Source organism: Salmo trutta, chromosome 15 (genome assembly GCF_901001165.1).
Source record: "Salmo trutta chromosome 15, fSalTru1.1, whole genome shotgun sequence".
Lineage (NCBI taxonomy): Eukaryota > Metazoa > Chordata > Actinopteri > Salmoniformes > Salmonidae > Salmo > Salmo trutta.
The window spans coordinates 56069109-56094800 of record NC_042971.1 but is presented as its reverse complement, the minus strand read 5'-3'; the positions used below and the strand labels follow the sequence as shown (position 1 = coordinate 56094800).

The 25692-nt window shown below is 44.6% G+C and overlaps 1 protein-coding gene across 3 annotated transcripts in view; it reads right to left on the bottom strand.

Annotated features, from left to right (window-relative positions):
* The window catches only part of LOC115149411 (rab GTPase-activating protein 1-like), a 198637-nt gene that overhangs the window by 148573 nt on the left and 24372 nt on the right, over nucleotides 1-25692 (bottom strand). For 2 of the 3 annotated variants that reach the window (XM_029692240.1, XM_029692241.1), the window contains exons 3-6: nucleotides 23936-23965; nucleotides 22735-23035; nucleotides 19726-19939; nucleotides 15868-16042 (exon numbers count right to left, since the gene is read on the bottom strand). In XM_029692240.1, the coding sequence (XP_029548100.1) occupies nucleotides 15868-16042; nucleotides 19726-19939; nucleotides 22735-23035; nucleotides 23936-23965 (720 nt within the window). The remainder of the gene's footprint in view (nucleotides 1-15867; nucleotides 16043-19725; nucleotides 19940-22734; nucleotides 23036-23935; nucleotides 23966-25692) is intronic. The other variant, XM_029692243.1, reaches the window with a different exon arrangement.

Sequence of the window (25692 nt, the reverse complement as noted above, 5' to 3'; positions counted from 1 at the left end):
AGAGAGATGGAAAAAACATTTCTCCAACTTTTTCGGCCATATAACAAAGAACCAAGAGCAAGGGCTTCCGGTGACGCAACTTAAGAAATGTCTGCCTAGTTTTTCGTACTGCACATCGGTTGGGTATTTCCCCTCCTAAATTCAAGTATTTACTCAGCGCATTATAATAACTTAAGCCAAATGGAAACATAGGAAAAGGTCGCGGAGCTACAACAACAGCCCGTAACAAGACAGCAGAAGATATAATCGTCGATGAACCGAAGATGGCTAATGCTAGCGCAAATAAGATGGCAGCAGCAAAAGAACCCTCATTTCGTGAGGTGATAAAGCAGGAATTGCGCGAGGCGCACACAGGCTTACGAGGGGAACTTCCAGAAGATCTAAGAAAGGAACTAAATGAGTTCAAGAAAGAAATTAACCAGAAACTTGAAGAGAACAAATTACAACTTCACAGCATATCTACGAGAATGGGGGACGCAGAACAGCGCGTTGGGGAAACGGACACATGGAACTCCGCAGTCAAGGAAATACTTGAACAGTCACTGAAAAACCAACACGCACTACAGGCAAAAGTGACAGAACTTGAAGGTTTCTCACGTCGAAACAACATTAGACTTTATAACGTAGTCGAGGGCGCAGAAAAAGACTCTATGCCCAAATTCGTGGAGGGTCTATTCAAAGACATACTTGAAGACGACACTGACCTGGGAATTGAGAGAGCACACTGAGCTCTGGCCCCAAAACCCCCCAGCGGCGCCCCACCAAGATCCATAGTAGTACGGTTCCTAAAATTCTCAGTCAAAGAGAAAGTCTTACATGCAACCTGGAAAAAGCCTGTTAGCTTCCAATGCCAGCGAGTGTTCTTTGATCATGACTACGCGGGAGAGATACTGAAAATAAGGAAAGAATACACCCCCATTAAATGCGTTATTTCTGGAAAATGGCCCGGTTACATACGAGCATGCAGACGAGGCGGCTGAGGATCTGAAGTCGAGAGGCATCCCAGTAGAGTATACCGCCAGGAGAAAGGCGACATCCCCGGCAGAAAGACTCGAGCAGGCTCTCCCATGGATCGTTATCGACAAGCAGAGCCATGGAGAAAGAGGGAAACCACCTCGGCGAGAGGACGTTCACATCCGAGAGAGACTCAGGCATTTCCAACAGGAAGATGGAAGACACTGAAGAGGATTTAACAGAATGAATAGTTACCGCGAGCTGTTAAGACGTTGGGTTGTTACGGTTGACATCTCCCCTATTTCCCCCCAATGCTGAACAAGGTGAGTAGCCAAACGTATGTGTTCTTTATGAACACACTAAGTAGCGTCACGTTAATAACATATATATTAACTAAGGATTAATGACACATTGACAACGGGGTGACAGAAGGACATATCAAGGGGAGGATTCAGGATATGCACGCATGACCGATATAGTTTCACTTGTAATTAACCGGTGTGTATAAGCGACGAAACAAGCGCCCTTATTATTTTCGTTTCCAACAGGTCTAGTTTGTGACTACGTCACGCATTTTCATATCTGAGCGAGGGGCCCCTCCTGCGGACAGGCTCATCCCCTCAAACCCCAGAGGCAAGAGACAGTCCTCTGACATGGGAGTCCAAATACCTAAGTATTTTCCCACTTTGGTTTACTTTATTATGGTTCTTGATTTTTCGTTCATTTTTAGGCTCAAGATAAGCAGGCAGATATGGTGCACAGGTTTTTTTATTTATATGGATGCATCATCGGGAATTTAAGGTCATAAGTCTCAATGTAAACGGACTGGGGAGTGCCATCAAGAGAAGTAAGGTAATAGCAAAGATGAAACGGGAGAGAGTTGACATACTGTTCTGACAGGAAACTCACTTATCCACACCTGAACACGAGAAACTCAAGAAAATGGGATATAGGAATACTTTTTTTCTCCTTACAAAACGGGTAGAAGGGGAATTGCAATCTTGATCCCAAATTCAGTTAATTTTGAGTTTATATCAGAAATAAAAGACAAGGAGGGTAGATTTATACTTGTTAAATGTAAACTGGATAACAAGGAAGTTACATTATTTAATGTATACGCACCCCCGGGGAGGGACATGGTCTTCTACAGGAAGGTGTTTGATTGAATTGCCACAGAAACCTGACACTCTTATATGTGGAGGGGTTTTTCTCACTATTTTAAACTCAAAATTGGACAGCACAAATAAAAATAGGAACATGAGTCTAGTTGCTAAAAAGATCAGTAGGATATTGCAGGATCTAGGAGTGCTCGATGTATGGTGTGACACCCACAAGACCAATAAGGAATATACTTTTTACTCAGCCCGCCACACTGAACACTCCAGGTTAGACTATTTTTTCATGTACAGTGCAGATAGACACAGGCTTAAGGATTGTAGGATCGGGCAGAGCGACTTATCAGATCATAATGGAGTTTACCTTACTCTACACCTTGATAGCAAACTAAGAAATACTCTATGGAGACTTAATACAAGCATGCTGAATGATCCAGCATTCAAGGAATGAATAAAGACAGAATTGAACATCTATCTGGAGAATAATGATAACGAGGAAGTATCTCCTGCTACATTGTGGGATGCAGCTAAGGCAGTTATTAGAGGAAAGATCATAGCCACATCATCTCTCAAGAAAAAGATTAAAGCACAGAAACTGCTGACATTACAGGAAACACTAAAAAACAGAACGATCTCATAGTCAATACAAAGATCCTCTTCCATTACGAGAGATTCAAATGGTAAAACAGGAAATTGACCAGATTTATAGAGAAGTAGAGAAAAAGTTCAGGTTCCTGAAACAACGATATTATGAAGCAGGCTCAAAGGCAACCAAATTACTAGCATGGAGACTCAGGATACAACAAGCACAGAATACCATTTTCAAAATAAAACAAAGAAGATCACATGCAAATTAAATGAAATACAGAATGCATTTGAATCATATTACACATCTGTACAAGGAACCAGAGAAGGCAGATGCACAGACAATAGAGCATTTTTTGAACTCACTTGATCTCCCCTCAAATTGGGACAGAGCAAAATGATAGACTAACTATCATTAGCACAGGCAATAAGACAGGACCCAACCATAGAGGGAATAACAATAAGACAGAACCCAACCTTAGAGGGAATAACAATAAGACAGAACCCAACCTTAGAGGGAATAACAATAAGACAGGACCCAACCTTAGAGGGAATAACAATAAGACAGGACCCAACCATAGAGGGAATAACAATAAGACAGGACCCAACCATAGAGGGAATAACAATAAGACAGAACCCAACCTTAGAGGGAATAACAATAAGACAGGACCCAACCTTAGAGGGAATAACAATAAGACAGGACCCAACCTTAGAGGGAATAACAATAAGACAGGACCCAACCTTAGAGGGAATAACAATAAGACAGGACCCAACCTTAGAGGGAATAACAATAAGACAGGACCCAACCTTAGAGGGAATAACAATAAGACAGGACCCAACCTTAGAGGGAATAACAATAAGAAGCAGTGAACATAAGATATGCATGTATGCTGATGACGTTCTGTTATTCCTTAAAGACCCAGGCTCAAGTGGACCTAGATTGATGGATGTTTTACAAACATTTGGAACAGATCCTTTTGATGGCATAGAAGGCCCTGTCTCTTAGATTGTTCACAGCCTTGTGGAAGTTACCTGTGGTATTGATGTTTAGGCCGAGGTAGGTGTAATTCTTTGTGTGCTCCAAGACAATAGTGTCTAGATAGAATTTGTATTTGTTGTGTTGGCTACTGGACCTTTTTCGGAATTAGGTGAAAATGGTTCATTTAATACATTTTATAATAAAGCTGTAATGTAACAAAATGTGGAAAAGGGGAATGCAATGTAATTAATGTACAAAGCTAAACCCCAAACAAAGCATGCAGAGCAGAAGTAGAACTATATCCTCTAGTAATCAAAATCCAGAAAATATCTGTTCAATTCTACAACCACCTAAAAGGAAGCGATGCCCACACATTCCACCACAAAGTCCCCACCTATAGAGAGATTAACCTAGAGAATAGTCCCCTCAGAGCCCTCACCTACAGAGAGATGAACCTGGAGAATAGTCCCCTCAGAGCCCTCACCTACAGAGAGATGAACCTGGAGAATAGTCCCCTCAGAGCCCTCACCTACAGAGAGATGAACCTGGAGAATAGTCCCCTCAGAGCCCTCACCTACAGAGAGATGAACCTAGAGAATAGTCCCCTCAGCCAGCTGGTTCTAGGGCTCTGTACACAAAAGCAAACAGACCCCACAGAGTCCCTGGACTAGGGATGGGTACTGAAACCCGGTATTAAACGGGCCCCGGAGCTAAATTATGAAAGACTGTAGTATCGATAAGCTCTGACGTTATGGGTTCTGCTTTCGGTACTGGAGAAATTAAGAAAATACATTTCCTATTAATTATTGCTACATAAACGTTAACTTGTATATTTTATCTCACCAACCAACGTTTCTAACTTGCAATGAGAGTAAGACATACGTCTATGATGCATTTTCACTATTCCCAATCCAGAAGAGAGATCGCTCTCTCTCGGAGCCTGTGTCTCCCACACTCTACAGTACACACAGCACCCTGCTCTTAATTAGTGACGATGGCAGAGAGAGCTAAACGTTCAGAAGTGTGGTTACACATCACCAGAGTCGATGCTGACAATGCTCGTTGCCACAAATACAACAAGACTTTTGCTTGTAAGGGCGGAAACACGAGCAATCTGTCCAAACATCTATGGAAAGTGCATCATGTACAGGCAGAGAAACAGTTTGACTGCCTAGTTCATCTCTCGTTGTCTGATCTATGTTAGGTATGTATGCTAGCAGTCTAGATCCCACACACTGAGTTAACTAGATTATGAGAACATGGGTTCCTGATCAAAAGGAACCATTAGCCAGCTGATTGTTTAATCACCCATTTAAAGATTTTGCTACTTGTTTGTTAAAGTTGCAGCTACAATGAACCAACCCACTCCTCCCTCTAATACAGCTGGTCCAAGCCAAAGACCAGCCCCTTCACACTGGCAGCTAGTGGGAGGATGACTGAGGAGATGGTGAATGAGTGCCAACTAGCCGTGACCAAGTTCATAGTGAAAGGCCTACACACCTTTGCAACAGTGGAGTCCAAGGGCTTTAGGTAACAGTCTGTCAGTATATATTGAGTTGTATTCATGTTTAGGATATAGTAGTATAAAAGGGTTGTATGTTAGTCCCATCACTCCACAATACACAACAACACAATAAGGATAATTCAACACATGTCCTGGTCCCTCAACCCCAAATATACCCTCCCTCCAGGAGTTACCTTAGTGACACATTCATTCCTACCTGGTGTGGTGTAGAAAAGGCCAATGTGATCACTGAGCTGAAGGACGTGGCAAAGCTGGCCATCACATCAGACGGGTGGACCAGCCTCTGTCAGGACCACTATCTCACTGTTACAGTGCACTACACAAGCCAGGGCAGTGTAAAACAGAGGGTCCTCCACACCAGGGCAGTGTAAAGCAGAAGGTCCTCCACACCAGGACAGTGTAAAACAGAAGGTCCTCCACACCAGGACAGTGTAAAACAGAAGGTCCTCCACACCAGGGCAGTGTAAAACAGAAGGTCCTCCACACCAGGACAGTGTAAAACAGAAGGTCCTCCACACCAGGGCAGTGTAAAACAGAAGGTCCTCCACACCAGGGCAGTGTAAAACAGAAGGTCCTCCACACCAGGGCAGTGTAAAACAGAAGGTCCTCCACACCAGGACAGTGTAAAACAGAAGGTCCTCCACACCAGGACAGTGTAAAACAGAAGGTCCTCCACACCAGGACAGTGTAAAACAGAAGATCCTCCACACCAGGACAGTGTAAAACAGAAGGTCCTCTACACCAGGACAGTGTAAAACAGAAGATCCTCCACACCAGGACAGTGTAAAACAGAAGGTCCTCTACACCAGGACAGTGTAAAACAGAAGGTCCTCCACACCAGGGCAGTGTAAAACAGAAGGTCCTCTACACCAGGACAGTGTAAAACAGAAGGTCCTCCACACCAGGACAGTGTAAAACAGAAGGTCCTCCACACCAGGACAGTGTAAAACAGAAGGTCCTCCACACCAGGACAGTGTAAAAGAGAAGGTCCTCCACACCAGGGCAGTGTAAAACAGAAGGTCCTCTACACCAGGACAGTGTAAAACAGAAGGTCCTCCACACCAGGGCAGTGTAAAACAGAAGGTCCTCTACACCAGGACAGTGTAAAACAGAAGATCCTCCACACCAGGGCAGTGTAAAACAGAAGGTCCTCTACACCAGGACAGTGTAAAACAGAAGGTCCTCTACACCAGGACAGTGTAAAACAGAAGGTCCTCCACACCAGGACAGTGTAAAACAGAAGATCCTCCACACCAGGACAGTGTAAAACAGAAGGTCCTCCACACCAGGACAGTGTAAAACAGAAGGTCCTCCACACCAGGGCAGTGTAAAACAGAAGGTCCTCTACACCAGGGCAGTGTAAAACAGAAGGTCCTCTACACCAGGGCAGTGTAAAACAGAAGGTCCTCTACACCAGGGCAGTGTACAAATCAGAAACTGGCTAAGTAGAGGCAGAGGAGATCTCACATTCTGGAAGAGTTTGAGACAGAGCCGAGCAAGATTGTAGCTGTGACTGATAATGCTGTTAATATGAATGTTGCCATCAAGAGGCTACACATCCTAAAAATAGGATGCTTTGCGCACACATTGAATGTGGCAGCACAGAAATCAGAGCAGTGGTCGTGTAGTTCAAGAGATACTCGATGTCCAAAACATGCCGGAAGGAAAAGCAGTAGCTCCTTGGTAAGAAGCCAATTCAATGTACACTGCTCAAAAAAATTAAGGGAACACTTAAACAACACAATATAACTCCAAGTCAATCACACTTCTGTGAAATCAAACTGTCCACTTAGGAAGCAACACTGATTAACAATACATTTCACATGCTGTTGTGCAATTGGAATAGACAACAGGTGGAAATTATAGGCAATTAGCACGACACCCCCATTAAAGGAGTTGTTCTGCAGGTGGTGACCACAGATCACTTCTCAGTTCCTATGCTTTCTGGCTGATGTTTTGGTCACTTTTGAATGCTGGCGGTGCTTTCACTCTAGTGGTAGCATGAGACGGAGTCTACAACCCACACAAGTGGCTCAGGTAGTGCAGCTCATCCAGGATGGCACATCAATGCGAGCTGTGGCAAGAAGGTTTGCTGTGTCTGTCTGCGTAGTGTCCAGAGCACGGAGGCGCTACCAGGAGACAGGCCAATACATCAGGAGACGTGGAGGAGGCCGTAGGAGGGCAACAACCCAGCAGCAGGACCGCTACCTCCGCCTTTGTGCAAGGAGGAGCAGGAGAAGCACTGCCAGAGCACTGCAAAATGACCTCCAGCAGGCCACAAATGTGCATGTGTCTGCTCAAACGGTCAGAAACAGACTCCATGAGGTTGGTATGAGGGCCCGACGTCCACAGGTGGGGGTTGTGCTTACAGCCCAACACCGTGCAGGACGTTTGGCATTTGCCAGAGAACACCAAGATTGGCAAATTCGCCACTGGCGCCCTGTGCTCTTCACAGATGAAAGCAGGTTCACACTGAGCACATGTGACAGACGTGACAGAGTCTGGATACGCCGTGGAGAACGTTCTGCGCCTGCAACATCCTCCAGCATGACCGGTTTGGCGGTGGGTCAGTCATGGTGTGGGGTGGCATTTCTTTGGGGGGCCGCACAGCCCTCCATGTGCTCGCCAGAGGTAGCCTGACTGCCATTAGGTACCGAGATGAGATCCTCAGACCCCTTGTGAGACCATATGCTGGTGCGGTTGGCCCTGGGTTCCTCCTAATGCAAGACAATGCTAGACCTCATGTGGCTGGAGTGTGTCAGCAGTTCCTGCAAGAGGAAGGCATTGATGCTATGGACTGGCCCGCCCGTTCCCCAGACCTGAATCCAATTGAGCACATCTGGACATCATGTCTAGCTCCATCCACCAACGCCACGTTGCACCACAGACTGTCCAGGAGTTGGCGGATGCTTTAGTCCAGGTCTGGGAGGAGATCCCTCAGGAGACCATCCGCCACCTCATCAGGAGCATGCCCAGGCGTTGTAGGGAGGTCATACAGGCACGTGGCGGCCACACACACTACTGAGCCTCATTTTGACTTGTTTTAAGGACAAAGTTGGATCAGCCTGTAGTGTGGTTTTCCACTTTCATTTTGAGTGTGACTCCAAATCCAGACCTCCATGGGTTGATAAATTGGATTTCCATTGATTATTTTTGTGTGATTTTGTTGTCAGCACATTCAACTATGTAAAGTAAAAAGTATTTATTTCTTTCATTCAGATCTAGGATGTGTTATTTTAGTGTTCCCTTTATTTTTTTTGAGCAGTATATATATATATATATATATTTTTTTTTTTATTATTATTATTATTTTTTTTTTTTTTTACGTTTATTTAACTAGGCAAGTCAGTAGAGAACAAATTCTTATTTTCAATGTCGGCCTAGGAAGAGTGGGTTAACTGCCTTGTTCAGGGGCAGAATGACAGATATTTACCTTGTCAGCTTGGGGATTCGATCTGGCAACCTTTCGGTTACTAGTCCAACGCTCTAACCACTAGGCTACCTGCCGCCCCAAAATAATATTAAAATATTATTTTGAAATTCACACATTTAACAATTTAATTCAATATTCAAGTGTGCGGTAATTAAATGTATGTTTTTTGTTGTTGTTTCAGGCCTTCCGCAACACTCACTCATCCTTGATGTCAAGACCAGATGGAACTCGCTCTATCTAATGATAGAGAGGTTCATGGAGCAGTATCCAGCAATCCAAGCAGCAGCCTTGGATCCAAGACTGTGAAAAGCAATGACCAAGGACAACCTGGACCGTCTGAAGGACGAGGACTTCCATCCACTCACGCCGCCAAACATACCCTCGTAAAACTGGATGCAGTCTATCACAGTGCCATCCGTTTTGTCACCAAAGCCCCTTATACCACCCACCACTGTGACCTGTATGCTCTAGTCGGCTGGCCCTCACTTCATACTCGTCGCCAAACCCACTGGCTCCAGGTCATCTATAAGTCTATGTTAGGTAAAGCTCCGCCTTATCTCAGCTCACGACAACAACACCCACCCATAGCACGCGCTCCAGCAGGTATATCCTCTCTGGGATAGGGGGCAGTATTTAAACGTCTGGATGAAAAGCGTGCCCATAGTAAACTGCCTGTTACTCAGGCCCAGAAGCTAGAATATGCGTATAATTTGTAGATTTGGATAGAAAACACTCTGAAGTTTCTAAAACTGTTAGAATAATGTCTGTGTGTATAACAGAACTGATTTGGCCGGCGAAACCCCAAGCACAATCCGTCCTGGGAAAAAAGATTGAGGTCATTGTGTTTTCCAATGGTTTTCTATGGGAGACCTGATTTATTAGGGCCCAGATTGCAATTCCTATGGCTTCCACTAGATGTCAACAGTCTTTAGAAATTGTTCGATGTTTTTCTTTTGAGAAATGAAGAAGTAGGGCTGTTTTTTGTAGGTGTCACTCTGAAGGGCTTTAGTCTTTTGTTGCGCGTGAACTGGACCGCGCTTCACGTTGTTTTTGTCCGGTATTAGAAACAGTTTATTCCGTCTTAAATTTGATCGTTTATTTACATTTTAGGATACCTGAGGTTGGATTAGGAACGTTGTTTGAAATGTTTGGACCAAGTTTACAGGTAACTTATTAGATACTTTGTAGTCATGTTGGAACCGGTGTATTTCTGAATCAAAAGCGCCAAATAAATGGACATTTTGGGGATATAAAGAAGGACATTATCGAACAAAACGACCATTCATTGTGTCACTGAGACATCTGAGATTGCAAAAAGAAGAAGATCTTCAAAGCTAAGGCATTTATTAAATGGCTATTTCTGACTTTTGTGTCGCACCTGCCTGGTTGAAAAATGATTTTCATGTGTTTGTATGAGGGGCGCTGTCCTCAGATAATCGCATGGTCTGCTTTCGCAGTAAAGCCTTTTTGAAATCTGACACAGCGGCTGGATTAACAAGAAGTTACGTTTTATTTTTGATGTATTACACTTATATTTTCGTGAATTTTGAATATTGATATTTCTGCAGTTTGAATTTGGCGCGCTGCAATTTCACTGGATGTTGTCAAATCAATCCCGCTAACGGGATTCGAGCGGGATTCGCGCTTAGGGATCCCTAAGAGGATATCTCACTGGTCATCCCCAAAACCAACACCTCCTTTGGCCGCCTTTCCTTACAGTTCTCTGCTGCCAATGACTGGAACGAATTGCAAAAATCGCTGAAGCTGGAGACTCATATCTCCCTCACTAACTTTAAAACATCAGCTATCTGAGCAGCTAACCGATCGCTGCAGCTGTACATAGTCCATCTGTAAATAGCCCACCCAATCTACCTCATCCCCATATTGTTTTTATTTCTTTTTCTGCTCTTTTGCACACCAGTATTTCTACTTGCACATCATCATCTGCTCATCTATCACTTCAGTGTTAATCTGCTAAATTGTAATTACTTCGCAACTATGGCCTATTTATTGCCATACCTCCTCATGACATTTGCACACACTGTATATAGACTTCCTTTTTTCTATTGTTTATTCCATGGGTAACTCTGTGTTGTTGTTTGTGTCGCACTGCTGTGCTTTATCTTGGCAAGGTCACAGTTGTAAATGAGAACTTGTTCTCAACTAGCTTACCTGGTTAAATAAAGGTGAAATTAAAAATTAAAAAATAAGGCTGAGAAGTTTGTCCAGCTCATGAGAATCCTCTATACATCCACACTGTGTGTGTCATGTGACAAGAATACCCCCCTGTGGACATCATACCCATCCTCCACAAACTGGAAGAGCTCTTCACTGTGAAGCATGAAGATACAACGTTGGTGGCAACCATCAAAGAGAAGGTGTGGGAGAACCTCTCCGAGCGCTAACAGGATGAGGACATTCAACCCGTCCTGCATGAGGCCACAGCAATGGAGCCCAGATTTAATGGGAGGCTGGTGAGTGACGCCACCTGGGACAGGCTGAGGAAGACAACTGTTGAGGCCAATGTGACAGGAGCAACACCAGGGCTGTCAGAGGAGCCGGAGCAGACAGACACACAGCACCAGCAACAGGAGGAGGAGTCTGAAGGAGAGGAAATGGAGGAGACAGTCCCTCCATTGTACAAAACAAGGAGTGCCTTGGAGGAGCTGTTCTCAGAGGAGGACAGGGAGTTGAGGTTGACGATCCAACAGGACACCTCGTCCCTCAGCGAGCGTGTTGACCTAGAGGTCGAGCTTTACAAAGGCCTGGCTCCCATCTCCATCATCACAACCTAGTCTATAATAGTGATTCCTTTAAAACATTGCTGTTTCTTTTGCTGTAAATAATTGTTTATTTTATATTTCAGAAAATAAAGCAATGTTAATTCTGTTCTTAATTAGTTTTAGTTTTTTCCGTAAAAAATAACAAAAAGAACCGATAAGAATACCGTTAAAGTACCGGATGGATAAGCAGTATCGGTAAGAGTAGTAATACCGTTAAAGTACCGGATGGATAAGCAGCATCGGTAAGAGTAGTAATACCGTTAAAGTACCGGATGGATAAGCAGTATCGGTAAGAGTAGTAATACCGTTAAAGTACCGGATGGATAAGCAGCATCGGTAAGAGTAGTAATACCGTTAAAGTACCGGATGGATAAGCAGTATCGGTAAGAGTAGTAATACCGTTAAAGTACCGGATCGATAAGCAGCATCGGTAAGAGTAGTAATACCGTTAAAGTACCGGATCGATAAGCAGCATCGGTAAGAGTAGTAATACCGTTAAAGTACCGGATGGATAAGCAGCATCGGTAAGAGTAGTAATACCGGTAAAGTACCGGATGGATAAGCAGTATCGGTAAGAGTAGTAATACCGGTAAAGTACCGGATGGATAAGCAGCATCGGTAAGAGTAGTAATACCGTTAAAGTACCGGATGGATAAGCAGCATCAGTAAGAGTAGTAATACCGTTAAAATGTTAACGATACCCATTCCTACCCAGGACAGAAACACATTTAGACCCAACCAAATTATGAGAAAGCAAAAAGAGAACTATTTGACACACTGGAAAGAATCAACCAAAAAACTAAACAAATTGGAATGCTATCTCAATCAAATGTATTTCTAAAGCCCTATATAGCCATGTTATTTTCTACTCCATATATACTGTATAGCCATGTTATTTTCTACTCCTCTATATACTATATAGCCATGTTATTTTCTACTCCATATATACTGTATAGCCATGTTATTTTCTACTCCCTGTATACTGTATAGCCATGTTATTTTCTACTCCATATATACTGTATAGCCATGTTATTTTCTACTCCCTGTATACTGTATAGCCATGTTATTTTCTACTCCATATATACTGTATAGCCATGTTATTTTCTACTCCATATATACTGTATAGCCATGTTATTTTCTACTCCCTGTATACTGTATAGCCATGTTATTTTCTACTCCCTGTATACTGTATAGCCATGTTATTTTCTACTCCCTGTATACTATATAGCCATGTTATTTTCTACTCCCTGTATACTGTATGGCCATGTTATTTTCTACTCCATATATACTATATAGCCATGTTATTTTCTACTCCCTGTATACTGTATAGCCATGTTATTTTCTACTCCTCTATATACTATATAGCCATGTTATTTTCTACTCCCTGTATACTGTATAGCCATGTTATTTTCTACTCCTCTATATACTATATAGCCATGTTATTTTCTACTCCTCTATATACTATATAGCCATGTTATTTTCTACTCCATGTATACTGTATAGCCATGTTATTTTCTACTCCTCTATATACTGTATAGCCATGTTATTTTCTACTCCATATATACTGTATAGCCATGTTATTTTCTACTCCTCTATATACTATATAGCCATGTTATTTTCTACTCCCTGTATACTGTATAGCCATGTTATTTTCTACTCCCTGTATACTATATAGCCATGTTATTTTCTACTCCTCTATATACTATATAGCCATGTTATTTTCTACTCCCTGTATACTGTATAGCCATGTTATTTTCTACTCCTCTATATACTATATAGCCATGTTATTTTCTACTCCCTGTATACTGTATAGCCATGTTATTTTCTACTCCTCTATATACTATATAGCCATGTTATTTTCTACTCCATATATACTGTATAGCCATGTTATTTTCTACTCCCTGTGTCCCGTGTGGCTCAGTTGGTAGAGCATGGTGTTTGCAACGCCAGGGTTGTGGGTTCGATTCCCACGGGGGACCAGTACGGAGAAAAAATAAATGTATGAAATGTATGCATTCACTACTGTAAGTCGCTCTGGATAAGAGCGTCTGCTAAATGACTAAAATGTAAATGTAAAGCCCTTTATACATGAGCAGATGTCACAAAGTGCTGTACAGAAACCCAGCCTAAAACCCCAAACAATGCAGATGTCTGGCCCTAAAACAGAGAGTACACAGTGGCAGAATACCCGACCACTGTGACTGCCCCCAAATTAAGAAAATCCTTGATTATGTACAGACCCGGTGAGCATAACCTTGCTATTGAGAGAGAGGCCATCATAGCCTGTCTTCTCTCGAGAGCCAGGTCTGCCTATGTGCACTCTGCCCGAGACAAATGAGGTGGAAACTGAGCTGCACTTCCTAACCTCCTGCTAAATGTATGACCACGTTAGAGACACATATTTCCCACAGATCACACAGACCCACAAAGAATTTGAAAACAAATAAACATTGATAAACTCCTATATCTGTTTGGCGAAATACCGCAGTTTGTAATCACAGCAGCAAGATGTGTGGCCCGTTGCCATGAGAAAAGGGCAACCAGTGGAACACAGACAACATTGTAAATACCACCAATATTCATCTGTTTATTTATCTTCCCTTTCATACTTCAACTATATGCACACTGTACAAAGCCAATAAAATAACAATTGAAATGTCTATATTATTTTACAACTTTTGTGAGTGTAATGTTTACTAATGTTTCCCTTGTTTATTTCCCTTTTGTCTATTGTCTATTGTCTATTCTAAGTCCTTTGAATTGAATTGAGAGGTATATAGATGGGGAGGTAGCGAGAGAGAGGGATAGAGAGAGAGAGGGGGTAGAGGTAGAGAGAGAGGGGTAGAGAGAGAGGGGTAGAGAGAGAGAGGGGGTAGAGGTAGAGAGAGAGGGGTAGAGAGAGAGGGGTAGAGAGAGAGAGGGGGTAGAGGTAGAGAGAGAGGGGTAGAGAGAGGGAGAGAGAGAGGGGTAGAGAGAGAGGGATAGAGAGAGAGAGGGGGTAGAGGTAGAGAGAGAGGGGTAGAGAGAGAGGGGTAGAGAGAGAGAGGGGGTAGAGGTAGAGAGAGAGGGGTAGAGAGAGAGGGGTAGAGAGAGGGAGAGAGAGAGGGGTAGAGAGAGAGGGATAGAGAGAGAGAGGGGGTAGAGGTAGAGAGAGAGGGGTAGAGAGAGGGAGAGAGAGAGGGGTAGAGAGAGAGGGGTAGAGAGAGAGGGGTAGAGAGAGAGGGGTAGAGAGAGAGAGGGGGTAGAGGTAGAGAGAGAGGGGTAGAGAGAGGGAGAGAGAGAGGGGGTAGAGAGAGAGGGGTAGAGAGAGAGAGGGGGGTAGAGGTAGAGAGAGGGGTAGAGAGAGGGAGAGAGAGAGGGGGAGAGAGAGAGGGTAGAGAGAGAGGGGTAGAGAGAGAGGGGGGTAGAGGTAGAGAGAGAGGGGTAGAGAGAGAGGGGCAGAGAGAAGTAGAGAGAGAGGGGCAGAGAGAAGTAGAGAGAGAAGTAGAGAGAGAGGGAGGGAGGGGTACAGAGAGAGGGAGGGGTACAGAGAGAGGGAGGGGTAGAGAGGGGTAGAGAGAAGTAGAGAGAGAGGGGTAGAGAGAGAGGGGTAGAGAGAGGGAGAGGTAGAGAGAGGGAGAGAGAGGGAGGGAGGGAGGGATAGAGAGAGGGAGGGGTAGAAAGAGAGAGGTATAGAGAGGGGTAGAGAGAGAGAGAAAGAGAGGGGTAGAGAAAGAGAGATGGGTAGAGAGGGGGGTAGAGAGAGAGAGGGGTAGAGAGAGAGAGAAAGAGAGGGGTAGAGAAAGAGAGATGGGTAGAGAGGGGGGGTAGAGAGAGAGAGGGGTAGAGAGAGAGGGAGAGAAAAAGGGTAGAGAGAGGTAGAGAGAGATAGATAGAGAGAGAGGGGGTAGCGAGAGAGAGGGAGAGAGATAGATAGAGAGAGAGAAAGGTAGAGAGAGATAGATAGAGAGAGAGGGGGTAGAGAGAAAGGTAGAGAGAGATAGATAGAGAGAGAAAGGTAGAGAGAGATAGATAGAGAGAGATAGAGAGAGGAGGTAGAGAGAGAAAGGTAGAGAGAGAGAGAGAGAGAGAGGGAGTAGCGAGAGGAAGAGAGGGGTAAACAGCTGACAGGGATAGATATTTCCTCTCAACATGAATGTTTGGGCATTGTGTGTGGGCAGCATGAGAAAAGTGCTGTCAGAGGTAAGAATCTGGTACTGTGAAAAAGGGTAGGAACTCTGGCTCCCCCTGCAGTTCATGATTTATACTACAGTTAAATGTGTATGGAAGTGTAGTATGGCGAAGGACGACCAAGGCAACACGGAGCTAAACAACTCAGTCACTGAAAGTGAATTACTTACCACTGGGCTTTTGTAAAGGTTATGTGCAAGTGTTGATGTCTCAGTCTGTCACCCTCCCCGAATCTCTCTCTGTGTGTGTCTGTGTGTCTGTGTCTGTGTCTGTGTGTGTGTGTGTGTCTGTGTGTGTGTGTGTCTGTGTGTCTGTGTCCTCACCGCCTCTTGGATATCACAGCGGAAGACATGTATACGGAAGATCTCTGAGTTGTAGTGGCTCTCTGTGAAGGCAAAGCAGTCACTCTCAGGCGTGCCGTCATGACCACGCACACAGAACATGATCTTGTAGATGGGATAACTGGCTATCTCTGTGCTTGTCTGGGGGTCCAGCAACCTGCAGAGAAAAAGGTTATGGCTGTTATGGTTCAAAGTTAATTGGTAAAGGTAAAATCTAGATTATAAACAGATTATATACAGCCTATATAGAGACTATACACAGATTATATACAGCCTATATAGAGACTACATACAGACTATATACAGCCTATATAGAGACTACATACAGACTACATACAGATTATATACAGCCTATATAGAGACTACATACAGACTACATACAGATTATATACAGCCTATATAGAGACTACATACAGATTATATACAGCCTATATAAAGACAACATAGAGATTATACACAGATTATATACAGCCTATATAGAGACTACATACAGACAACATACAGATTTTATACAGCCTATATAGAGACTACATACAGACTACATACAGATTATATACAGCCTATATAGAGACTACATACAGACTATATACAGCCTATATAGAGACTACATACAGACTATATACAGCCTATATAGAGACTACATACAGACTACATACAGATTATATACAGCCTATATAGAGACTACATACAGACTATATACAGCCTATATAGAGACTATATACAGCCTATATAGAGACTATATACAGATTATACACAGCCTATATAGAGACTAAATACAGACTATACACAGATTATATATATCCCTCTAGTGGTGTGGGGGCTGTGCTTTGGCAAAGTTGGTGGGGTTATATCCTGCCCGTTTGGCACTGTCCGGGGGTATTATTGGATGGGGCCACAGTGTCTCCTGACCCCTCCTGCCTCAGCCGCCAGTATTTATGCTGCAGTAGTTTATGTGTCGGGGGGCTAGGGTCAGTCTGTTATATCTGGAGTATTTCTCCTGTCTTATCCGGTGTCCTGTGTGAATTTAAGTATGCTCTCTCTAATTCTCTCTTTCATTCTTTCTCTCTCTCGGAGGACCTGAGCCCTAGGACCATGCCTCGGGACTACCTGGCATGATGACTCCTTTCTGTCCCCAGTCCACCTGGCCGTGCTGCTGCTCCAGTTTAAACTGTTCTGCCTGCGGCTATGGAACCCTGACCTGTTCACTATGATTACTATTACAGTGGGGGGAAAAAGTATTTGATCCCCTGCTGATTTTGTACGTTTTCCCACTGACAAAGAAATGATCAGTCTATAATTTTAATGGTAGGTTATTTGAACGGTGAGAGACAGAATAACAACAAAAAATCCAGAAAAACGCATGTCAAAAATTTTAGAAATGTATTTGCATTTTAATGAGGGAAATAAGTATTTGACCCCCTCTCAATCAGAAAGATTTCTGGCTCACAGGTGTCTTTTATACAGGTAACGAGCTGAGATTAGGAGCACACTCTTAAAGGGAGTGCTCCTAACCGCAGCTTGTTACCTGTATAAAAGACACCTGTCCACAGAAACAATCAAGCAATCAGATTCCAAACTCTCCACCATGGCCAAGACCAAAGAGCTCTCCAAGGATGTCAGGGACAAGATTGTAGACCTACACAAGGCTGGAATGGGCTACAAGACCATTGCCAAGCAGCTTGGTGAGAAGGTGACAACAGTTGGTGGGATTATTTGCAAATGGAAGAAACACAAAAGAACTGTCAATCTCCCTCGGCCTGGGGCTCCATGCAAGATCTCACCTCGTGGAGTTGCAATGATCATGAGAACGGTGAGGAATCAGCCCAGAACTACACGGGAGGATCTTGTCAATGATCAAGGCAGCTGGGACCATAGTCACCAAGAAAACAATTGGTAACACACTACACCGTGAAGGACTGAAATCCTGCAGCGCCCGCAAGGTCCCCCTGCTCAAGAAAGCACATATACATGCCCCTCTGAAGTTTGCCAATGAACATCTGAATGATTCAGAGGACAACTGGGTAAAAGTGTTCTGGTCAGATGAGACCAAAATGGAGCTCTTTGGCATCAACTCAACTTGCTGTGTTTGGAGGAGGAGGAATGCTGCCTATGACCCCAAGAACACCATCCCCACCGTCAAACATGGAGGTGGAAACATTATGCTTTGGGGGTATTTTTCTGCTAAAGAAACAGGACAACTTCACCGCATCAAAGGGACGATGGACGGGGCCATGTACCGTCAAATCTTGGGTGAGAACCTCCTTCCCTCAGCCAGGGCATTGAAAAGGGGTCGTGGATGGGTATTCCAGCATGACAATGACCCAAAACACACGGCCAAGGCAACAAAGGAGTGGCCTAGCCAGTCTCCAGACCTTAATCCCATAGAAAATCTGTGGAGGGAGCCGAAGTTTCGAGTTGCCAAACGTCAGCCTCGAAACCTTAATGACTTGGAGAAGATCTGCAAAGAGGAGTGGGACAAAATCCCTCCTGAGATGTGTGCAAACCTGGTGGCCAACTACAAGAAACGTCTGACCTCTGTGATTGCCAACAAGGGTTTTGCCACCAAGTACTAAGTCATGTTTTGCAGAGGGGGTCAAATACTTATTTCCCTCATTAAAATGCAAATCAATTTATAACATTTTTGACACGTTTTTCTGGATTCTTTTGTTGTTATTCTGTCTCTCACTGTTCAAATAAACCTACAATTAAAATTATACACTGATCATTTCTTGTCAGAGGGCAAATGTACAAAATAAGCAGGGGATCAAATACTTTTTCCCCTTGCTATATACAGACACTATATACAGACCATATAGCAGTGTTTCCTCTGCGTTCATTTAACTATGGCACTGCACCACGGCAGAATCATTGGCTTTCTTTGGTACATAGATCATCAGTCAGGATTCATACAGTTCTGAAGGTTATTCAGCTCTGTGAGCTGTGGCAGGCAGCCTGTAACTCTAGAAACTAATGTTACTAGTCTAGCAAGTTAGCTAGCTAGTTCGTTTGGAACTGTATCAAGTGCAAGCAAGATAGATAAATACAACTATCTTTGGTTTGATTTTCTGTTTCTCAGATGACTTTATTGAAATATTTCCAGCCACAGGAGCGAAAGAGAAAGGTGGAGCAGGGACAAGAGTGTCAGGTAACGTTAACTTAGCTAGCTAACGTCAAATCAGCCTGAATTAACTTTCTTTAGTTAGGCAACTCTTTAAAAGCTTAAGCTATCATTTTTATAACAAGTGTATGGCTTACTTTACAAGACAGAGAAGAGGCAGAATCCCGGGAGTGAGGTAGGGATGTATGAGGGACAGAATGGAGCGGAGGAAAGGAGAGAGCCAGGAATGGAGTTGGAAGGTGAAAAGGAGAGGAGAGCAGAGAGGAGAAGAAAGAGGAGTTGATAAAAGGAGGAGGAGGAGAAAGAGGAGTAGATAAAAGGAGAGGAGAGGAGGAGGAGAAAGAGGAGTAGATAAAAGGAGAGGAGGAGGAGAAAGAGGAGTAGATAAAAGGAGAGGAGAGGAGGAGGAGAAAGAGGAGTAGATAAAAGGAGAGGAGGAGGAGAAAGAGGAGTAGATAAAAGGAGAGGAGAGGAGGAGGAGAAAGAGGAGTAGATAAAAGGAGAGGAGGAGGAGGAGGAGAAAGAGGAGTAGATAAAAGGAGAGGAGAGGAGGAGGAGTAACGCCAAGTATGCACCACCGGCAATCCGGATGGGACCACAGACACGCGCGCGCAGACACACGCACACACACACAGACAGACACACACACACACACACACACGCGCGCGCGCAGGCACACACAATATTCTCCGGTGTTGGTTTGTTTGTCAAGCAGTCCTGACCTGACGGTGCCCTCTGAGACGCCGGGCACAGATAGGGTGACGTCCAGGGGTAGCTGGCACTGCCCTCTGAGGACGGTCATCATGCAGAGCGCTTCCACCTCACTGCGGGGGGCGTTGACCGAGGCACAGCCCAGGTAGGTCAGCTTATTGAAGACCACACTGTCCTCGTCTGGGATGGGTGTACTGGGGCTGCACTCCGATGATGACTCATCCCCTGTGGAAGTCAAAGGTCACACAGAGAGGGTCTAGTGAGAGGGAGAGGCATCAGATGAACCATGAATCCAAAATCTAATTGTAGACCCTACCCCTAGGACATTGGATGTACAGAATTTATATTTCCACCCAGCCAATCAGAAGACAAGATGAAGTTATTACCAAGGTTCTGACATCAATCCAATCCTCTCATATCTACAGAAGTGTCTAAGGTGTAGAGGGGCCAATCCAATCCTCTCATATCAACAGAAGTATCTAAGGTGTAGAGGGGCCAATCCAATCCTGTCATATCTACAGAAGTGTCTAAGGTGTAGAGGAGGGGCCCATCAAATCCTCTCATATCTACAGAAGTGTCTAAGGTGTAGAGGGGCCCATCAAATCCTCTCATATCTACAGAAGTGTCTAAGGTGTAGAGGGGCCAATCCAATCCTCTCATATCTACAGAAGTGTCTAAGGTGTAGAGGAGCCAATCCAATCCTCTCATATCTACAGAAGTGTCTAAGGTGTAGAGGGGCCAATCCAATCCTCTCATATCAACAGAAGTATCTAAGGTGTAGAGGGGCCAATCCAATCCTCTCATATCTACAGAAGTGTCTAAGGTGTAGAGGGGCCCATCAAATCCTCTCATATCTACAGAAGTGTCTAAGGTGTAGAGGAGGGGCCCATCCAATCCTCTCATATCTACAGAAGTGTCTAAGGTGTAGAGGAGGGGCCCATCAAATCCTCTCATATCTACAGAAGTGTCTAAGGTGTAGAGGAGGGGCCCATCCAATCCTCTCATATCTACAGAAGTGTCTAAGGTGTAGAGGGGCCCATCCAATCCAACCAGCTGGAGATTATTATATTGGGGTAAGAAACAACACTCCAGGCCACTCTTGAATGTCTAGAAATAGATAGATAACCATGTGCAAATCATAATGGATCTATATATTTTCCAATGAGCCCTTTTTCTGGACCGCAAATAGATTTTGACAAACAAATCCGTAAAAAAAAAATCTGTTGAATTTCAAAACCCCGATGTGGCCCTTGAGCCAAAACGTTTCCCCGGTATAGGGGTTGATTTGGTAACCTTGCTCTGACTACGTTCCCCCGGTATAGGGGTTGATTTGGTAACCTTGCTCTGACTACGTTTCCCCGGTATAGGGGTTGATTTGGTAACCTTGCTCTGACTACGTTCCCCCAGTATAGGGGTTGATTTGGTAACCTTGCTCTGACTACGTTCCCCCAGTATAGGGGTTGATTTGGTAACCTTGCTCTGACTACGTTCCCCCAGTATAGGGGTTGATTTGGTAACCTTGCTCTGACTACGTTTCCCCGGTATAGGGGTTGATTTGGTAACCTTGCTCTGACTACGTTTCCCTACCCCCAGTATAGGGGTTGATTTGGTAACCTTGCTCTGACTACGTTCCCCCAGTATAGGGGTTGATTTGGTAACCTTGCTCTGACTACGTTCCCCCAGTATAGGGGTTGATTTGGTAACCTTGCTCTGACTACGTTCCCCCAGTATAGGGGTTGATTTGGTAACCTTGCTCTGACTACGTTCCCCCAGTATAGGGGTTGATTTGGTAACCTTGCTCTGACTACGTTTCCCCAGTATAGGGGTTGATTTGGTAACCTTGCTCTGACTACGTTCCCCCGGTATAGGGGTTGATTTGGTAACCTTGCTCTGACTACGTTTCCCCGGTATAGGGGTTGATTTGGTAACCTTGCTCTGACTACGTTTCCCCGGTATAGGGGTTGATTTGGTAACCTTGCTCTGACTACGTTTCCCTACCCCCAGTATAGGGGTTGATTTGGTAACCTTGCTCTGACTACGTTCCCCCGGTATAGGGGTTGATTTGGTAACCTTGCTCTGACTACGTTTCCCCGGTATAGGGGTTGATTTGGTAACCTTGCTCTGACTACGTTCCCCCGGTATAGGGGTTGATTTGGTAACCTTGCTCTGACTACGTTCCCCCAGTATAGGGGTTGATTTGGTAACCTTGCTCTGACTACGTTTCCCTACCCCCGGTATAGGGGTTGATTTGGTAACCTTGCTCTGACTACGTTCCCCCAGTATAGCGGTTGATTTGGTAACCTTGCTCTGACTACGTTTCCCTACCCCCGGTATAGGGGTTGATTTGGTAACCTTGCTCTGACTACGTTCCCCCGGTATAGGGGTTGATTTGGTAACCTTGCTCTGACTACGTTTCCCTACCCCCGGTATAGGGGTTGATTTGGTAACCTTGCTCTGACAACGTTCCCCCGGTATAGGGGTTGATTTGGTAACCTTGCTCTGACTACGTTCCCCCGGTATAGGGGTTGATTTGGTAGCCTTGCTCTGACTACGTTCCCCCAGTATAGGGGTTGATTTGGTAACCTTGCTCTGACTACGTTTCCCTACCCCGGTATAGGGGTTGATTTGGTAACCTTGCTCTGACTACGTTCCCCCGGTATAGGGGTTGATTTGGTAACCTTGCTCTGACTACGTTCCCCCGGTATAGGGGTTGATTTGGTAACCTTGCTCTGACTACGTTTCCCTACCCCCGGTATAGGGGTTGATTTGGTAACCTTGCTCTGACTACGTTTCCCCAGTATAGGGGTTGATTTGGTAACCTTGCTCTGACTACGTTTCCCCGGTATAGGGGTTGATTTGGTAACCTTGCTCTGACTACGTTCCCCCGGTATAGGGGTTGATTTGGTAACCTTGCTCTGACTACGTTCCCCCAGTATAGGGGTTGATTTGGTAACCTTGCTCTGACTACGTTTCCCTACCCCCGGTATAGGGGTTGATTTGGTAACCTTGCTCTGACTCACCGCGGTACGATCGTTCATTTAGCTCGCTCTCCTGTGCACCTTGTGCGGATTGGACGGGCAGAACCATCTCAACTTTTGGCAGGGTGTTGAGGGGGTCGCTGAGGGGGTCAGGGCACGGTTGGGGCATGGACTGGGGTAGTACTGCTGTGGTGGGCTGGGACACATGGTCCCCCCCTCCCACCTGGTCTCCCCAGCCACCACCGCTACCCCCACCGCTCAGAACCTGGTCAGCTACAGAGGGGTCCATCAGAACATCCTCCAGCTCCTTCTGCAACTGCTGCTCACTGCCGTTCCCCACAATCTGTTGTCACACACACACACACACACACACACACACACACGGTCAGGCAGACGGACGCACACAAACAGACGGACACAGACCGTCAGATGGACGGACGGACACACACGAACAGACAGAGAATCGCAGAGCCAGACACACACAGATGGGGAATACGGTGAAAATACAAGGTTCATTATCATTCATCAAGCTTCCTAAGAAACAGTTCATTAACCTCAGTGACTTCTTTCCTCCCCAATTAACTGAAGGTTTAACATATTATACTGATCTTGAGATTCTCTCCAAGTGATTGACAAGGGAATTGAGAGGGAAAAGAGACTTATCAAACGGAGGAAGTAACAGGTGATTAGATTAGTATGTGAATTCATTTAGTACTGTGAATCCATTAGATCACTACAGGTGGGTTAACAAGGGTCTAGATACTACTTCTGGTATATCTGTTTATAAATTGTAGCCTATCGAAGAAGAGAAAGCACGTTCTCACTATCTACAGGTGCCAAGTTCATCGAGCTGACAGAAGCTAAGCAAAAGAGGACATTACAGTAACAGGGGCACAAAAACTGCAACACCAACTAGTGAAGACTGCGAAGCATAGTCCTCAGCCTACAGCAGAAGCCTAACAGCACATCACACCCTAAAGTGGCAGACAAGGCAGCAAGAAGGGGTACTCAGGAGGGGTGGCTGGGTGACTGACTGGGGTCTGGCCCTAAAGCCTGGGACTGACAGCGAGAACAACAACTTGCTCCAGAGCAACTGAGCTAGCTGTTACCTCATCACAAGACAATCTAGGGCCATCAAATCATTCAACAGCCAATCAAAAACACTTAGAGCCTCACCGAGCACAGACAGTGTCACCACAGAATCACAGCACAGAGAGGGAGAGAGAGAAAGAGATAAACTGACCTTAAAGCTGACCCCTTCCTCAGAAATCACCTGCATAACAAACAACACATTTAGACAGCACATGCTACATCCCTCTTCAACTACCTAGTGGGCTTGGGGAGAAGTGACTGGAACAACAGGGAAGTTCCTTTTCTAATCAATTCTGCTGATTAATAGATATGGTAATGATGTGTACAGTTAGAGTTGAAACGTGTGAGTTTACATTTTAACATTCCTTAGGCTAGTCTAAATATCTTCTATCTCAACCCAAGGAAATTGATTAGCCTGCTGGGTGTAGTCATGTCAGTAGTCCACTAGCACCACCTGCTGGTGACTTCAGAGCACTACATCATCACAAGATGGGTCTGTCCAGAGGCACCAAGTAAAGTAAAACATTTAAGGGTTAACTAACATTAACATAAATGTTAACAAATATATATATATATATATATATATATATATATATATATATATATATATATATATATATATATATATACACACACACATATATTATGTCTGTATATTACGTGTGTATATAGCGTATGTGTGTTTGTGTATATATACAGCGAGGGAAAAAAGTATTTGATCCCCTGCTGATTTTGTACGTTTGCCCACTGACAAAGTAATTATCAGTCTATAATTTTAATGGTAGGTTTATTTGAACAGTGACAGACAGAATAACAACAACAAAAATACAGAAAAACGCATGTCAAAAATGTTATAAAATGACTTGCATTTTAATGAGGGAAATAAGTATTTGACCCCTCTGCAAAACATGACTTAGTACTTGGTGGCAAAACCCTTTTTGGCAATCACAGAGGTCAGACGTTTCTTCTGGTTGGCCACCAGGTTTGCACACATCTCAGGAGGGATTTTGTCCCACTCCTCTTTGCAGATCTTCTCCAAGTCATTAAGGTTTCGAGGCTGACGTTTGGCAACTCGAAACTTCGGCTCCCTCAACAGATTTTCTATGGGATTAAGGTCTGGAGACTGGCAAGGCCACTCCAGGACCTTAATGTGCTTCTTCTTGAGCCACTCCTTTGTTGCCTTGGCCGTGTGTCTTGGGTCATTGTCATGCTGGAATACCCATCCACGACCCATTTTCAATGTCCTGGCTGAGGGAAGGAGGTTCTCACCCAAGATTTGACGGTACATGGCCCCGTCCATCGTCCCTTTGATGCGTTGAAGTTGTCCTGTCCCCTTAGCAGAAAAACACCCCCAAAGCATAATGTTTCCACCTCCATGTTTGACGGTGGGGATGGTGTTCTTGGGGTCATAGGCAGCATTCCCCCTCCTCCAAACACAGCAAGTTGAGTTGATGCCAAAGAGCTCCATTTTGGTCTCATCTGACCACAACACTTTCACCCAGTTGTGCTCTGAATCATTCAGATGTTCATTGGCAAACTTCAGAGGGGCATGTATATGTGCTTTATTGAGCAGAGGGACCTTGCGGGCGCTGCAGGATTTCAGTCCTTCACGGCGTAGTGTGTTACCAATTGTTTTCTTGGTGACTATGGTCCCAGCTGCCTTGAGATCATTGACAAGATCCTCCCGTGTAGTTCTGGGCTGATTCCTCACCGTTCTCATGATCATTGCAACTCCACGAGGTGAGATCTTGCATGGAGCCCCAGGCCGAGGGAGATTGACAGTTCTTTTGTGTTTCTTCCATTTGCAAATAATCCCACCAACTGTTGTCACCTTCTCACCAAGCTGCTTGGCAATGGTCTTGTAGCCCATTCCAGCCTTGTGTAGGTCTACAATCTTGTCCCTGACAT